The sequence below is a fragment of the Medicago sativa genome, chromosome 7 (assembly GCF_051527215.1).
Source record: "Medicago sativa cultivar Bolivia chromosome 7, Bolivia_mono, whole genome shotgun sequence".
NCBI lineage: Eukaryota > Viridiplantae > Streptophyta > Magnoliopsida > Fabales > Fabaceae > Medicago > Medicago sativa.
The window spans coordinates 93,073,423-93,091,400 of record NC_140755.1 but is presented as its reverse complement, the minus strand read 5'-3'; the positions used below and the strand labels follow the sequence as shown (position 1 = coordinate 93,091,400).

Genomic DNA, 17,978 nt, shown 5'->3' with positions numbered 1-17,978 from the left:
GATGGTTAATATTCAACAATTGAGCAGAGTATATACACCTTGAGAGAGAAATAGATATAGAGAGTGTGATGTGATATTTTATCCAAAAAAAAATGTTTGATATAGTAGATGTGATAGATTGATGATATGATAAGAAGAGAAATATAAATAAAATAAAGTGTTAAACGACTATAAAATTTATAAATTTTCAAATATGATTGTTGCAATTAGTTTCCTCTTTTTTTAATGACATTTATATTTAGAGTTTTTTTTTGCGGTGACCGGAGTTTGAACTCTGGACCTTGCATATATTTATGCATTGTCCCTAACAGCTGAGCTAAGCTTACGAGGACATTTATATTTAGAGTTTATGAGAAGACAAACTATGGCGTGAGTTCGAAAAGAAAAAAAAAAACTCACGCCATAGTTATCCCCAATACATGCCCTTATGTTTAGCCGTATCCACTTATTTATTGATATTTCGACGATATTCAACACATTATTAATTACAAAGGAAATGAGGTGTGCAGCGTCGTAAAGTAGTTTTTATACATTTATGTTCAATGAAATGCAATTATATTTGGTATTTATTATATATTTTTAATATACAATTGTTAGATAATTGTTAGATGCATGTGTAAAATAACTTTACACTGATTAGTGTATAGTTTTAAACTCTTATAATTAAATTACAGTTACAAAATGAGTTAGTGTGACAATATCACGATTTTTTATTGGTTGTGAGTGTAAAATTATTTTACACCAACAACGCATTACCTGTTAAGAATACTCATCTCATTAAAAACCATTGTAGCTCAATAACAAGCTCACGAGCCACCAAATTGTTTATACAAAAGTTTCTAGAGAACAAAAATTTACCCAATCGATTAATTATAATCGTTAGACACGACAAAAGGACACATATATCTATTACAGAAATTCACATTAAAATTGTACTGGTATTCATCTTTAGAAGGTGCCTAGTTGAAAGCATGACAACAATATTCTTTCCTTCAACTTCAAGATACACAAAACACAATTGTTCATTAGTTGTCACGTAAGCAAAAAAAAAAAAAAAAATAGTAACCATGACACTCTCCTGTGTTATATTGAGTTTATAGATAGATAATAAATGGAAACAACAAAGTGTGTAACTATTCCCAGCAACAAAGAATCACAGCTTGAACTTCAACTACCTAAGAATCACACAAGAGATGTTCATATTTTGAGCATAGCGTTTCTATTGATATTTCTAGCTTATGGAGCTTCTCAAAATTTACAAAGCACTCTCAACACTGTCAGTTTTTTTTTTTTTTATTAGTAAATTTGATTGTGATGGTTTTTGAGTTATTCATTATTTTTTCAGGAGGAGAACTTGGGTACAACTTCACTAGGAATATTGTATTTGTCTTTCACATTTTTCTCTGTGTTTGCTTCTTTGGTGGTCCGGATTCTCGGATCCAAGAATGCTTTGATTATTGGAACATCTGGTTATTGGTTTTACGTTGCTGCAAATTTAAAGCCTAGTTGGTAAGAACTGCATGCAACATATGGTTTTTTTTTTTTTTTACCATGATAGCGGTACAAAGTTTTCACTGCCACTTATTAATGACTAATCTCTGTCGAAAAGAATTCTCCTCTCTCAACCGAATTTTCTCCATACACATGATCCAGGAATCGAAGTCATGACCACTTGAACCAATCCATTGTCGGTTAATCTTAATCATGACTTTTTTAATTGTGGCCTTGGTAGAAGAAAGAAGTTTGTTTCTCAATACCATATGGAAAATTTTGGATTTTTTCCATGGGGTTATTTTGGATATTTAATAGAACGTAAACATCATTTATGGAGAAGAGGTTTGGTAAATGATATCCATCAACAATGTTCATTTCTTTACGTTTATTTCTCATTTTCTCTCCCTCTCATGTTTGATGGTTAAGGTTTAACAATTAAAAAAGGAAAATGTTAGATATCAAGAATGGATTTTCTTGATGAATTCAAGAATGACATGGCAGAATAATCACCCTTAGATTTTAATCTTATTTATTAAAGTTTCATAAAAAAAATATATATAACACCCACCACCCCATGATTTCCGGCCAGGCTGAGATTTTATTGGCTAACATTAATTTCAGGACAATTTCTTGATAAAATCTTTCTTGATAAATAACATTGCTCAAAAAGGCTCATTAAAAAACTTTAAAAGGATTTCAATTGAGAGATCAATACATTCCCATCAAGAATATTGTGTTTTGTGCTTTAATGAAATTGAAACAATAAATCATTTGTTTTTTAATTGTGTAAAGACCAAGGAAATTTGGAAATTGATTTTGGAATTGTTGAATTGTAATGCTTCTGTTGGGGTGCCAAAGTGGTTCGCAGTTTTCTTCTTTATGATTAGTTCTGTAGAGGAAAAAATGTATAGAAAGTGTCTCACTTAATTTGACTCATAAAGATTTTGTGTATTTGATTGGAACGCAAAATGGAAAAGTGGTGTGGCCAAACATTTAGGAGGTGGTGAACCATGTTAAACATGTCCCGGTCTTGATTCATTTGTAGGAAGGATACAGACAAAACCTTTGTCTTTTTGTTGTCATGGACTAATTCACTCTCTTGTCTTTAAAGTGTATTAATTTATTTCATTGTAATAGGTTTTGAGTACCCTTTATAAAAAAATATATGGTGGAAACCGGGAAAGCATTTCGAGAAGAGTAACATAAGATTTTAAAAACAAAATTCAGTATATAATCCAATGACGGGACTGGTGCCACCGTCCACCAATGGGCCCCATTTAAAGTTACAACAAGTTCTCAATAGCCTAGTCCTAAAAAATTGGCATGGAGAGAATTTGAGAGAAGCACACTTCAATATCTCAAAAGCCTACACCACCATACAAACCCATGTGGGTTATAACATAAGATAATTAGTTGAATATATTTTGGTGCAACATATGCTCCTTATTTCACAGTTTGATTAATTCTTGTTGAATTATATGTGCAACATAGATGATATTGGTATTTATCCCCAAGAGAAACCATATCCCAAGTCAGTAACAACTATAGGGACGACAAAATCAACCTCATACTTTTTAGTTTAAAGGTTGACCATCATGTTCATGCCCTTTTCATAGTTATGTTTTATGCATAAGCATAACTTATGTTTTACTTCATGATTTTAATGTCTAATTAACACTAACTTACTATGCACATCGATCCTTTACCATGCAGGTATACACTGGTTCCGGCCTCTTTGTATCTCGGGTTTTGTGCTTCTATATTATGGGTTGGACAGGTGTTTACATGTAACATGTTAATGTTCCATAGTTCCTTCAAATTGCCATTAGTCTTCCATTTCTTAATTCATCTTAGTTTGATCTGTCAGGGAACATATTTAACTTCCACAGCTCGCAGTTATGCCGCCGATAACAATCTCCACGAAGGCGCAATAATTGGCGACTTCAATGGAGAATTCTGGGCTCTATTTGCACTCCATCAGGTCATCAAATTATATTTTCACTCAAGACATTGTTTTTTGTTTCTTTGAATGAAAACTGTTTATTTTAGAAGTCAAAAAATTGATTTTCTTTTCTTTCTAATACATGTTTTGTAGGTTATTGGAAATCTTATTACATTTGCTCTACTCAGAAAAAATCAAGTATGTGGTGGTTAATCTTCACATTTTGCCAATATTCTTATAATCATCTATTTGCTTAATCCGATCTTGTTAGAAATTAAGAATTGTTGGTGTTTATCATACAGGTGGGAAGTATCAAAGGCACAACCTTATTGTTTGTTGTATTCCTTTCTGTTATGACCTTTGGTGCAATACTAATGTGCTTTCTTCGTAAAAGGAGTAGCAATAAAACAAGAGAATACAAAAATTTAGGTACTGATGTTGATGCAAGTGAATCATCATCCCTGAAGTCTCTATGTAGATCACTCAAGAGCTCATTCTCTGATGCAAATTTGGTGTTGATCATACCTCTTATTGCATATTCAGGTCTACAAGCAGCATTTGTATGGTAATTTCTTATGAACCATAAAAGCATTTGTCTTAACAATCTATTATTAATAACTACTGTACTGGTGTCATTTATTTTTGTCTAGTTTGTACGATTCGGCTATGTACCACAAACATTTCATATTGAATGTGTGTCTAGTATGTACACTACGCATGTGGTTACATTCAATTACTTTTATTTTTTCAAATTATTGTTATCGTCTACGTGTCAATGTTGTGTCTGATGTATGCGTGAGTTCTTCATAACTATTTGGTAATGAAACACTTTTTTATAGGGCGGAATTTACCAAGTATGTTGTAACTCCTGCAATTGGAGTTTCTGGTGTTGGTATTGTAATGGCAGCTTATGGGGCTTTTGATGGAATAGTAAGTATGCAATGCAGAATTGCAAAACCTTGCCCTTTGTGGTAGTTCAAAACTTACTTGATTGCTTCATGCTTCTCTTTTAAAAACTTTGTTGACATTAATCATAGTAATCATTTCTAAAGTCACATGTACGATTGATAATTTTTTTTGGCAGTATGAAACTTTTAATAACGACAATGTATCAAATTTAAACTCTTAATTCTTAAATATTGCAGTGTTCTCTGACTGCTGGCCGTCTCACCTCTGGTCTCAAATCTACAACGTCAATAGTCTCTGTTGGTGCTTTTGGTCAGGCGATTGTACTAATCTTACTTCTGCTAGATTTCAGGTCAGAGTAGTATTCCTTTTGTAATGTTTAGTTAAAGTTTATGGATATAATATCATTTATTTTCCTTTGTGTAATTTCATTTGACATATAGTACTCATTGCCACTCCTAATGCAGCATAGCTAAAGGATTGCTTGGTACTTCATATATAATCTTTATGGCTGCTCTATTGGGCATTGGTGATGGGATTTTAGCAACACAACTCAGTGTTTTGCTAGCAATGCTATTTAAGCATGACACGGTATACAAATGCTATTATTACTTTACAAAACTCTAATCATGTCCAATTAACACTGACTTACATAGAGCCATTATGGTTTTGGCAAAAACTACGCTTTAAAAACTTTCAACAAAGTTACGGTGTATTCGTGATTTCATCAAACTCACATTAATTTCAAATATGCATTGACCTATCTTTTATGTGAAGTTTATGTTACTTTGTGGTGTAGGAAGGGGCTTTTGCACAGTTGAAGATATGGCAAAGTGCTACGATTGCTATGGTGTTCTTTTTGGCACCTCACATCTCGTTCCATACATTCGTCGTGATCATGTTGGTTTCCCTATGTTTGTCATTATGTAGTTTTCTATGGTTGACTTTCAAGGTGGGGAAAACACCATCATCATCCTCCACTAGTGAGTGAATTTCAATGTTGCTGCAACTTCAAACATGCTAGATTTTCATATGCATATCTGCCCTCAATAGAAAACATCCAATTTCATCCATGTCTTTATTTTATGGTCACATTTCACGTTGAATGAGGTGTCAAAATTGTGACAATTTTTTTACTGTCTTCATTCATAAATATACAAGTAAAATGTGAAATGTATTTGGTGCGACTTTGAACTAACTACATTTGACTTTTCGTTAATAGTTAAAGACCGAAAAAAGTAAGTTGTAGTTTTATAAGTGAACATTTCGATGCTCTAAATTTTCTTAGTTGTGGTATTCGACCGTTAATCATTTCATATAAGTAACTTTTTATATTTAGTTATTTTGCCTTAAGGGTATTCTATCCATCAAAACTACATGTTTACTAAAAGAATTATCCTAATTTACAAGGCTCAAAGTTCTTACAAACATTTAAAATTATAAGTTTATGAACCGTAATGTCAAAACACCCACTTTGCTATCCAAAACTTTCTTTTGGATGAGAAAATTTAAATCTTTTTCAGTTTAACTTGAGGTTTTAAGTTTGAATTCATCTTTCAATTTTTTTAAAAAAGATTTTGTGATTCTACCTGACTCGAACGACAAAAATCTTAATAGTTGCAAGATGTGAATACCCATTTTTTATATATAAAAAATAGAATCATTCCACCAATTAGCATTTAACATGTTTGCACGTATAGGATACTTTGAAATTTTTAATTAATGGTGTGGAGTAGCTCTTACTCTTAAGTCTAAATTAACAACAACTAACCAAACCAAACCCACCCATAAATCACGCCCGAAATTCCACCCCACAAAACTTGGTCAACAAAGCCATCAATATGATTATCAAAGTCGTGCTCCACTTAAATATCCCATTGGTCCTTTTGTATCCAATTTTCCATACCAAAATCACCAACACCCTCAAAAACTCAAAAGTAGTTAGATTAGGTAGTTTCGCACCTATTTCAGACCAGTTTTTAACAACATAAATACACACCACAAAAAACACCAACAACTAAACATTTTATTCATCTCCTCACAATGTCTTTATGGCTCTCTAACTTCTTCCGTTTACACTTCACAACACCGTGGCCTATACTTACCTATGCAACCACTTGGATAGCACTATTAACCTTAACGGTGGCAGTAGCGTCAATTGCGCCGCAGGTGACGTTTGTTTCAGCCATATCTCCTTCCTCTTCGTTCTCTCAGAAGTGTAGAAATGATGGGTTCATTAGAATGCCATTGGATGTTCCTGGAGAGATTCTATGTTTTCCTTCTCATTTGTTTGTGAAGTCTAAGCTTGATCTAATTGTTCCACCAATCTTTGCTGCGTTGATTGTAGCAGCTTCTACTTGTGTGGTGAGAGCTGTGGGATTGTTTGTGGGAGCATGATTGACCAGAGAAAATGAAAGTGATTGAATATAACCTACATGTATCAGAATTGTGTTAGTGTGTGTCTAACACACTTTTTGTCAAGACAATATGTTTTCCATCTCGGAGCTACATATCTTAGTCTCAGTGAGCTTCGGAATCCAATTCACTGAAATTTTGTTGCAAAATTAATGAAACTGAGAATTTTCCCTAAACTAGTTGATTATGTCAACATGGGTATCATTGGCCTTTGTAAATCCAATCAATGAAATTTATGTAATATTGTAAATAGATTACAAAATTATAAAGTGGTTTTCAAAGTTCTCATTGCTGAAATCCCTCTTTTATGTGTTCTATTCTCTTTAAAGTTTGAACTACTCCATCGTTGGCCATTCTCATTTGTATAGTAATAATATAAGGAAGAGAAATGATATTTTGATAACAATTTTTTGACAACTTTTGGACAACTTTCTCTCTCATACTCACATGATGTTGTTATTCTCTCTCTTCCTTTTTCTCTCTCCATTGTTTTTGACCAATAAGAAGTGAGAAAAACAAGGTTGTCAACAAAGTTGTCATCAAATGGATGTCAAAATATCATTACTCTATAAGGAAATAGTCAATTTGGTTCTTGAATGAGTGACGAGTAGTCATAATAGTCACCTCAATGTATCGAAATAGCAAAACAGTCCCTGATTGTGCACTTTGTTAGACAATATAGTCCTTGATATTAAAATATTGGCTTAATTACACTTTTGGCCCCCTAAGTATCCAAAAGTTGTGATTTTGGCCCCCTAAAAAAACAACTCTTTTCAGGCCCCCTAAGTTTACTTTTGGTTGCAATTTTGGCCCTCCAAGCCAATTTTGACTTGTTCAACGCTGAATGAGGTGCCACGTGGACTTTTTCTTTTATTAAACTTTAATGCCAAGCTGGCTTTTATGAAGGAAAAATTTTAAAAAAAATGGAAAATGGAAAATGCCTGGCTTTTTTTTTCTTCACTTCCACCACCTCCTCCCTCCTCCAATCCTCCTCCATCGCCCCTCTCCTTCTCTTCACCATGGCCTCCGTCCTCTCCCACGTCGCATCCACCCGAACACCATCCTCCCCTTCCAACCACCGTAACAAAAGCCGCCGTCGTAATCGTAACCCAAACGCCTCCGATTACTCCGTTGCTTCCTTCCGTGCTCTCTCACCATCTCTTTTCTCTGTCTAATCCATCTTATGTACTCATCACTTCACACACAGACACAATGCTCAATCACCGAGTCAAATCCTCAATCTCAAAAACCATGGCTCCAGGTCCAGTTATTGACGCACCAGCCACTGAATTCGAAGTTGAACAACAAATCCCCTCTGTTGACGAAACTACTCTCAAGAAGAAACACCAACCCGAGGTCACCGGCTCTGCCGCCGCCATCGTTGATTGCCCCCACCGCAGCGATCTCCCTCTTCCTCTCCACATACATCCTCACACAACTCGCTGTCGCAAACTTCACTGTCGGCACCGTATTGTCCTTCAAATAGCTTATTTATTACTCATCTAAATCAAATTATGAGAAGCTTGTAAAAGCTCAATGATGATTTAATTGATTTACAAATAAGTGTGATTCAATTCAAAGATAGTTTGAGCTTTGATATTCAGTGGTTATCTTGATTTATTGCGGTTATGTTTGTGACGACGAGACTGAATGACGGCGTCGGCGAGAGTGTGAGGCTGCGATGGAGCTGATCATAAGAAGATTTTCTAGGATGTTTGTGTTAAAGCACCTGGTGGAACAGATGATGCTACTGGGATTTTTGTGTTAGGAATAAATAATTTTAATTTTTTTTTGTTTTTTAATTATAAAAAATAATTTATTTTGTTTTTTAATACAAATAAAAAAAATTAATTACAATTTTTTTGTTTTTTTATTACAAAAATTAAAAAAAAAATATTTTTTATTTTTTTAATTACAAAATAAATAAAAAATATTTAAAAAAATACAAAAATGCGTCCACGTCAGCGTTGACTAGATCAAAATTGGGCTAGGGGGTCAAAATTGCAACAGAAAGTAAACTTAAGGGGTCTGAAAAGAGTTATTTTTTTTAGGGGGTCAAAATCACAACTTTTGGATACTTAGGGGGCCAAAAGTGTAATTAAGCCTAAAATATTTCGTTAATATTGTCATATTGGTCTTTTAATAGACTTATTTATTGTCATATTAGTCCTTATACGTACTTAGTTATGGTCACTTTAGTCCTTATATCAAAAGAGTTATTGTGAGTATTAAGAGGTTATTTAAGCGTTAGGGACTATTTTGACTAACAAAGTGGACAATCAGGGACTATTTTGGAATTTTGATACATTGAAGGACTATTTTGACTACTTGCTACACATTCAACGACCAAAGTGACTATTGCCCCAATAATAGAAACCTCTAGGGTTGGGTTGGTGAACGTTGGCTTTAGACCTAGGAGTGTGTTTTTTTCGGCATCTTGGTTGAATTTTTAAGGTGTCAATAATTTATGTGTTAGGTCAGTCCATACGAAGTTTTGCTGTGAGATTGGTCCTCTAATTAGTCTATTCTTAAATCGATTATTGACTTTTCAGACAGAAATGCTATACTAAAAAGTAAAATAAATATGATCAGAAATTCCACATCACAATAACACACGTGTTTGGAAACATCCTCATAGAACAATAACTTTAACCGTAAATAAACGGGCAAGCATAGTATATAACACAGTATGACATATAATAATAAGTTATGATAAAGTGGTGAACCAAACAGCAAAGTGTGGTCAATCAAGCTTTTGAAATTGAATTGATCAATTTGTTGCTGAAATCCCAAAGTTTCTTTGCTAACTGTTTATTTTTTGCATATGCACTTGGCTTGAATTCATTGCAATCCACAAAGTACTTCCCAGTTACACCTTTCAAGCTTGGGTGGAGTGCAACATAACATGTCGTGGCAGCTCCCTGCAAATTAAAAGCACCCAAAAAAAATATATATATATATGAGTGATTACATGTTTCTTTGGGTTTTTGGACCTATCAAATGTGACATTTTGCATCAGTATAGGAATCCTAAAAGAATTAAGTTAGATAAAATGCCTGTGGAACGTTCTTCCATATGTAAAAGCTGAAGATCTTCAACAAGTCTGCATAAACAATCGAGTATATAAATCAATCTGATCCAATATAAATTCAAATGTAGATTATAAGCTAAAAACATTGAGGGTTAATGGATTAAATTGAATTCGATTCCAATTTTATAAACAAATCAAACTAGTTCAATACATGAATACATACATAACTTTTTTTTTTATGAATTCATTTAGCAATCATATTTCTATATTTTTAATACTTTTATCCAATTTTCTCTTTAAAAAAAATACATATATACAATTACCATATAACTTATGTTTATTTATTATAAGTAACATCTCTGTGTCAAGATAAATATTTTAGTGAGCATTGGCAAAAAAATAAAATATTAGTGAGCATTTATGAGATAGAAGGTTAAGTTGGTGGCTAGAATTTGATTCCATCCACAACAAGATACCGGTGAGCATTTTAGACAGTGAAGAAAAAAAATCTTAATTTTGTTAGACCACAAATTTTCCTTGATTTATAACCACACACAAAATCTAATTTAATCCAATGCAATTGGATTAGATTTAACTTGCATTTGGAGCCATATTACTTAACACAAAGTATATATATCATTGTGAATGAAATCATAGAGTAGCATTAGACAAAAGGTAACTAATAATAGCAATGTTATATTTGTCTTTTGTGTTTAAGGAGAATTAACATACGCATTGTGTAAGAAGAATATCTCATGAGAGGAGTCATTATCACTCCTGGGTGGACAGAGTTGGCTGTGATATTCACTCCCTCTTCCTGTTGACAAATGTGACACACCAAATTAATATGCATGCTCCATAACTAGTCCACTAGTTAGGATATGATTGTTATTATCACTAGAGGGTCCTTCTTTTCCCAAAATTAATTACTAACAATTTCTTAAAATATCCATATCTCTCATTTATATACTTATGCTATAATAATATAAGGTCAAAGAAGCACTAGTTGGGTTACCTGCAGGCGACGAGAGAGTTCATTTGCATGTAATATGTTGGCTAACTTGGACTGTCCATAGGCCTTCTTGCTAGAATAACTGATAAAGTTATAGCAATTAGCAACACAAAAATTTAATATAACCATATGAAGCAAGAAATTAACTTTAGTCAATAAGAATTAATCAAAGCAAAAGTACCCTTTTTTATCATTGATGATCTCAAATCTAATTCCCTTTCTAAAGTAAGTGTATCTATGAGCAATTGATGATAGATTTATGATCCTCCCCTCTATTCCAGTTGCTTTTGCAGTTTGTTTCATTTTGTCAAGAAGAAGACTTGTCAAGAGGAAATGGCCTAAGAAGTTAAAAAGGGATTAGATAGAGGTAACAATTAAGTAATAGGGTACAAAACTAAAACTTACTATACAGCAAGGTCCAGCACAATACACTAATGATTAATGGACACTCACTTTATACACCACCACAACACTTGGTTAATCACATTTAAAAATGTTGTTAATTCAGTTGAATATGTGGTTAATTCAAATAGTTTAATGAATCACAATTTTCAACATGAATTGAATTAACCATCTACTCAACTGAATTAATCATATTTTTGCACGTCGTTGACTAAGTGCTGCAAATGTAAGAAAAAGTGGGTGTCCATAAAACATTTTTTAACAAAATAATGTTGTGAATGATAAATGAGACATTACCAAGATGGTTTGTTGCAAATTGCATCTCAATTCCCTCCTCTGAGAGTTTGAAGGGGCAGAACATTATTCCAGCATTGTTTCTGCCAATATTTCAATCCAAAACTTAATTGTCAAATTCAAATGTAAAGTACCAAAACATTGAAATATATTAAGTCAGATGATATTCATCTTCTAAAAAATGTAACTCACTTCAGAGTATAAAATCAACAATATCAATAATTTATGAATAAATCAATAACCGGTATGATATGACATTTACATGCACACAAGTTTAATGGTGTGTTCAAAATTGAAATATCGACTATTGATTTATTTTATTTTAATTTTGTCAAGTAGTCTAGTACCTAGAAATTTATCAGAATAAATTTGAATGCATTGTCTTTTTTTTTTTTGTTTTTATAGTGTTCGGGGTTCGAACTGCAGACCTTGTATATATATTATGAATTGTCTCTACCAACTGAGTTAAGCTCACATGAACATTTGAATGCATTGTTTCTATCAATTGAGTTGCGCTAATGCAGACAGTATGATTTTCTCATTAATAGTTGAGATTATTTATTTTATTTTATTTTGTACTCATCTTAGATATATAAATTTATGGTTTTTTTTTGGTGACCAGATATATAAATTTATGGTTTGAAATAAATAAAGTAGTAGTTTACTAAATAAATAAATAAATAAAAAGAGTTATAGAAACAAACATTAAGATGTTGAGAGGAAGATCAAGAGCAATGAAGTTGTCCACGAATGATCGGACAGACTTTGTTGAGCATAGGTCAAGTTTCATTATGTCCACTCGTGCACATTTGTTTTCCTGTGTTATTTTTTGTTTGGCTTCCTCTGCAGATTCAATGTTTCTTGCAGCAATGATAACATGGACCTTCCTAAGAGCCAACACTCTTGTTGTCTCCAACCCTATACCACTTGCTCCTCCTGCATTAATTTTTTTTTTTTTTTAGTATTTAGTAAAACAGAACAATAATTTATGTTACCAAGTGTTGGGACTCATGAGAGAGTCTTAAAACATTTGAGTGAGTTATCGTATTAAACTAGGCAATCATTCAAGTGAATTAGACACAAATGTTTCACTCAAAACTTTAAAACATTAGACATATATATGAATTTTCTCATTTATATGTAGTCCAACGTCTATTTTTTTATATCTGAGGTGGAACTTCTAACTTACTGGGAACTTCTAACTCACTAATAAACACAAAAGGTAGCGTGTTGTGTCGATGACATAGATTGAAGTAGCTAAGAACAAACATGGGTTGATGAAGACATTTGTAAGATTGATTCATTCCAAATTGAGATCTAAGTGATTTAGCAAAACATCGTGTACAATTATCAACCTAAAATGACCACTTTCTCCATTCGATTGTATTCTCTCCAACAAAACTGAAAATTTGTTGACTTTAAGTATGATACTTATAACATTGTGGTTGACCAATGTCACCAGTGTCACCAACCACAATGTCACCCAAGTGCTACCTGAATAGGACATGTATGCATTCTCCGCTTCGGTTTGGTCTGCCTTTTTAAATAATTATATAAATATCATTTATGTTTATTTATTTACATCACTTTATTTTTGTCTTTCAAGTGTTGTTCAATAAACAATTAAAACAAAAAAGTTGTTTTTGTGAATGTCTTTAAAAATATAAAATAGGCTTAATTGAATTTTTGATCCCCTAACTAATTTGTTGTTTTCATTTTAGTCCCATAAGTTCTAAAATCAACGTTTTGGTCCCTTTGTTTTTGCTCCGTCAGTCAATATGGTCCCGCGCTGTTAACTTTAACCTCAAATATCTATGGTGGACCAACATTAAAAGTGGTCCACCATAGATCCTATTAATTATATTAATTTAAACCGTTTGATTTTTATTTTAAAAGAGGACCATTGGATTACGCATGTCTATTTTATCTTACGGTGAGTCAACAACAGCGAATTAATTTTCCATTTCTTCATCTTCTTCCTTCCTCTTCTTCATCATTTTTTTTTTTTTTCCTCACAAATCTTCTTCATCATTTTCAACATCAACATCATCTTCATCATTTACATAAAAAAATCCAGAAACTAATTATAAAAATCACACTTCTATTCTCATCTATTTTCCTTCTTTCCTACAAAATCTACAATTTCTGAACTCAGATTGTTAGGTGATTTTTTTAGAGGCGAGAAGATTTTAGAAGCGAAATACCAGGAAACAACCATACGAATGATTCTGGTTAAGCTAAATCCACCACCGGCTTGTTGTCTTCCTTGCGGTGCTGCATCAGCGTCTCCGCCTTCAACTACTGCCGTTGGCGGCGCCATGGAATCGAAGATTTGAAACCGAAGATTTGAAACGGTGATGGAAGATAGGCTAGTAGTTACCATTTCCTTCACCATGCACAAATCCAAATTCTCACTCTTCTCTCTGCGTCAATATCGCTTCTCACCCATTATATTTTTTTTTTATTTTTTTTATATAAATTCATTTTGTGGAGTAGAACCAAGTAAAAGGGTTTTCTTTTCATCAAAATTGGGAATCGATTATGCAACAAAAGCTTTCAATTTCGTTTTTTAGTGTTTGGTTTTGTGATTGCAATTTTGACATGGTGAGATTGGGATCCGATGGGGTTTGTGAACTATGGAGAAGAGCTGTTGAAATTGAAAGTGTATGCATTGAATTCGGATGGAGAAGTGAAGAAGAGAAACAAAGAAGATGAACGATGAAGAGATTCTTTGAGCTTGAATTTGGATATGAGATTCTTAGTTGTTGTTGGGTTGTGAAGATGGGTATGTTCAGAGGATTTTTGGTTCTGTCAAACCCATTGTGATTTGGTGGTGGTGGTGGTTGTGGCAGCGATGAGGAGGATGATGGTGGCGGTGGCTGAATCTGGTGGTGGTGGCTGGAAGTAGGTGGTGGTGGTGGTGTTTGTGAGAGAGAAGAAGAGTTTTTTTACGTGAGTGAGAAGCAGGTGGTGGAATATGGGTTTTTTTTTTGTATGTTTTTATTAAAAAAAAAAATAATTAACGGATGTTTGACGGAACAGTGATTTATTTGACGGAAAGGATGTTTTTGAAAACTGATTTAAAAGTTGAAGGACCAAAACGTTGATTTTAGGAGTTATAGGACCAAAATGAAAACAAAGAATTTATTTAGGGGACGAAAAGTCTAATTAAGCCTATAAAATAAGTGGAAATAATATGTTTGTTTTGTAAGTGGAAATAAGTGGAAACACATAAATAAAATAAAGAGCATTGTTGTATATTATGAAGAGAAATTAATGATATTTATACAACCATTTTATAATAACTTTTTATCTCATACTCACATTATCTTTTTGTTTTTTCTCTCTTTTGCTTTTATATTTATGTCAATACCTACTTTTCTTTGTATATTTCGATTGTCAAATAAGTTGTCTCATAAATAAACTCAAATCAAACAATTAATTTTCCAAATTCTTAGTACAGTACTAGTTTTTATTATTTTGTTTCATGTCACATGTGAACATATCTTTCCTATACGACATGCTCAAACTTGTGCCATATATCTCGTGTTGTCTTGTCTTGCATTTGGGACTATAAAGTGGGGCGCATTGTAACAATACTCCAAAGTGTAAGTACTGTACATCATAAAGGCAATTGATTATTCTTGAGAGTTGAGACATCCAAATTTTGTATTTTTCTGCTCTTTCCTTGTAACTCTATTTTTCATTTAAAGAAAAATTAAAATATTAGTCTCATTTACCTTTGGAAAATGTTAACCAGTGCCGGGGCACTGGTTAAGGGTCAAATATAGTAGGATTTGCATTGAGAGATGTGTAATCAGTGCATTAAAAGCTGAAAAAGTATGTTTTTTATTTAAAATTTTCTCTTTTGGCTTCCTTAACCAGTGCCCCTGGGGCACTGGTTAACAAGACCCTTTACCTTTTTATGATAATCAAAGTAGATTCTTATTTTTAATATTTTAATATATATATATATATATATATATATATATATATATATATATAGACACACACATACTTTTATTACTTTTAAAAGTCAACGATATATGTTTTACCTCACAACAGAGTAAATTAGTTTTTTTAATTGTATATATGATGTTCGTAAATGAAACGTTCATCTTTTGGAAGTAATTGGATAAAGAATAAAATACTTTTGTTCAACCATATTTTTGTCCGGTAGCTTAGTCAATGAACTTTTACTTAATGAGGTGATAGGCGAAATTCATGGGAAATATTTGGGTGACATTGACCAACCACAATATCACAAATGTATAAAATGACAAAAAATCATGGTTAATAATATGATAAAAAGAAAGAGAAAAATAAAGATAAAATATAGTAATGTTGAATATGTATCAAAAACTTATGAGTGTTCAAATATAGATACTCATTCCTCTCAAAAAAATATATAGATACTCATGCAAAATTACTTTGCTTTCCTTTGAAAAAAGTGTCTTGCCATACTAAATTTTTCTTGTTGCGGAAGCCAAAGTCTTGACCAAACAAGTAATAAAGGTTAGTGAGATAATGATCTTCTAAAATTTTATCAATTCCGATCCGGACGGTCTACTAATCTTCAAATATAAGTGAGATCTAAAACAAATTTTATTATATATGAATTTATTTTGTCTTCATACGAGGTATTTTTATTTATGAAATTTAATATAATTTTTTTTTTGCTAATAGACCTAAAGTGAGGGTTTTAATGGTGTTATCTTTGAGTCGGCCGTGAATTTAACAGGGGCTTTTTAGGTGAAGCCTTCTTAAAAATATACAACAAGATATTTCGACATCTCAAATTTTCAAATATATATCTGTTGAGATGTCCATTACACATTATTCAAATCTAACATATCATCCTTTGTACTACTTCATGAAAGACTAAAACCAAATTAAAATGATTTGTGGACATCCAAACACCCTATAAATGTCTTGAGAGAGTGATGAAAAGAAAGAAGAAGAAGAAAAATAGTGACCAATAACTTTGAAAAGAAAGAAGAAAATGATTTGTACTAACTTCAGAATTCACAACAACAAAAAATTGCTCATAATACGTTAATATGGTCACGTAATAAATTTTAAAAATATGCATAAACTTACGATAGATATGGTTGACCAAAAAGATTATGTGGTTGACCAAAAAAACTTACTATAGATATATTGAATCGTTTCTTACATTTGAGCCAGATTTAATTGATAGCATGTATATATAAATTCAAATGATGAAAGTGATCTATAGGGAGATTCAAATCTGTAACACTACCTGTGATAATTGCGGTAAGGTTGCTAGCATCAATTCCTTCAGTAACCTGCTCTGCAGTTGAAGCTGATCCAAACCCACTTGGACCAGCCATCCCTGTTATCAACGATATTACACCCACCATTGTACAAAGTTAGCCCTAAAATTTGGTATGGTAGCCTTTCCTCTCTGAGTTGTGACACACAGAGTAACCACTATATATGAATAAGAATATATATAGTATGTTTGAGAAATTAGAAAGAAAACAAAAAGTTAGAGAATAGGATAGATTTGAGGTGGGGGCGTAGGAAGGTATAAGCGGTAGAATATATGGGACCAAGTACTTGATTAGGTAAGTAAGGAAATGAAGAACATAAATGTAACTTGATTGAGGTAAGTATAAGGAAAGGTAAAACATAAATTTTAGCAGTTTTGGGAGGTTGAGCTATTGAAGGTTGCCAGGTTGTAAATTTCCTTTAGCTCCAATTTGGATCATGTACATTTAATGCACAACCCATACATTGAATTAATTTCATTATTATCCAAAATTAGACTTAGCAAAAAGATGAAATATTTTCTTTCAGAAAAAAAAGATGAAATATTTAAAATGATTTTTTATGAGAAGCTATTTAAATCAAAGTTGTTATTTTTTGAAAAATAAATATCTTTTTTTTAAGGAAAAAAAAAAAGAAGATGAAAGAAACACTTTAAAAAAGAAGATGAAAGAAGTTGTTTACTCATATCGACGACTTATGAACTGTGAGGTTGACAAACAATAGGTAGATTGTTTCTTTGTGAGTGTTCATCTTGTGAGAGGTTTCTATTGGGTTTTAGATAATTTTAAAGGGAGAAATATTTCTAGGAATTGGGTTGGTTCACCACTTCACCTTAAAACAAATCATATTTTACATTTTATCACCTTAGTAATATTTTTAAAAAATTATTTAATCATATTTATCACCCTATTGTTGTTCTTCAATTTTTAATTAGTGAAACACAAAAAGGAACTACGATAGCAGCTGGAATTGTTGTTCTTCAATTTTTAATTAGTGAAACCCAAAAAGGAACTACGATAGCAGCTGGATGGGCAACAGTGCAACACCGCAATAGAAATCCAAGGGCACGATGAAAATAATTAGTAGTTATTTATGTGCATAAACTATTCAACAACGGGTCCATAGCTCAGTGGTAGAGCATTTGACTGCAGATCAAGAGGTCACCGGTTCGAACCCGGTTGGGCCCT

General features: G+C 32.5%; 3 protein-coding genes and 1 non-coding gene across 5 annotated transcripts; 3 read left to right on the top strand and 1 right to left on the bottom strand.

Annotated features, from left to right (window-relative positions):
- Positions 1 to 789: 789 nt before the first annotated feature.
- LOC146910382 (UNC93-like protein 3) lies at positions 790 to 5,679 on the top strand. Its single transcript, XM_085723127.1, has 10 exons — positions 790 to 1,276; positions 1,346 to 1,509; positions 3,208 to 3,271; positions 3,362 to 3,475; positions 3,590 to 3,634; positions 3,739 to 4,001; positions 4,276 to 4,366; positions 4,582 to 4,694; positions 4,810 to 4,933; positions 5,142 to 5,679. The coding sequence occupies exons 1-10, from the start codon at positions 1,112 to 1,114 to the stop codon at positions 5,331 to 5,333; spliced, it is 1,335 nt and encodes a 444-aa protein (XP_085579253.1). The 5' UTR covers positions 790 to 1,111; the 3' UTR covers positions 5,334 to 5,679.
- Positions 5,680 to 6,244: 565 nt separating this feature from the next.
- Positions 6,245 to 7,054, top strand: LOC146910381 (uncharacterized). Its single transcript, XM_085723128.1, has one exon. It carries the CDS (start codon positions 6,386 to 6,388, stop codon positions 6,737 to 6,739), a length of 354 nt encoding a protein of 117 aa, XP_085579254.1. The 5' UTR covers positions 6,245 to 6,385; the 3' UTR covers positions 6,740 to 7,054.
- A 2,288-nt stretch (positions 7,055 to 9,342) lies between these two features.
- On the bottom strand, positions 9,343 to 17,144 carry LOC146910380 (short-chain dehydrogenase TIC 32 B, chloroplastic-like). Of its 2 annotated transcripts, none has more exons than XM_085723123.1 (8): positions 16,760 to 17,144; positions 12,201 to 12,432; positions 11,500 to 11,579; positions 10,982 to 11,138; positions 10,804 to 10,882; positions 10,521 to 10,605; positions 9,814 to 9,860; positions 9,343 to 9,678 (listed from the first exon to the last, which is right to left on the bottom strand). In XM_085723123.1, exons 1-8 carry the CDS (start codon positions 16,878 to 16,880, stop codon positions 9,505 to 9,507), a joined length of 975 nt encoding a protein of 324 aa, XP_085579249.1. In that variant the 5' UTR covers positions 16,881 to 17,144; the 3' UTR covers positions 9,343 to 9,504. The 2 variants fall into 2 exon arrangements, with proteins under 2 accessions (XP_085579249.1, XP_085579250.1); XM_085723124.1 differs by having other exon boundaries at positions 9,448 to 9,678; positions 10,517 to 10,605.
- A 762-nt stretch (positions 17,145 to 17,906) lies between these two features.
- On the top strand, positions 17,907 to 17,978 carry TRNAC-GCA (transfer RNA cysteine (anticodon GCA)). Its single transcript has one exon. It is a non-coding gene; the product is annotated as a tRNA-Cys (tRNA).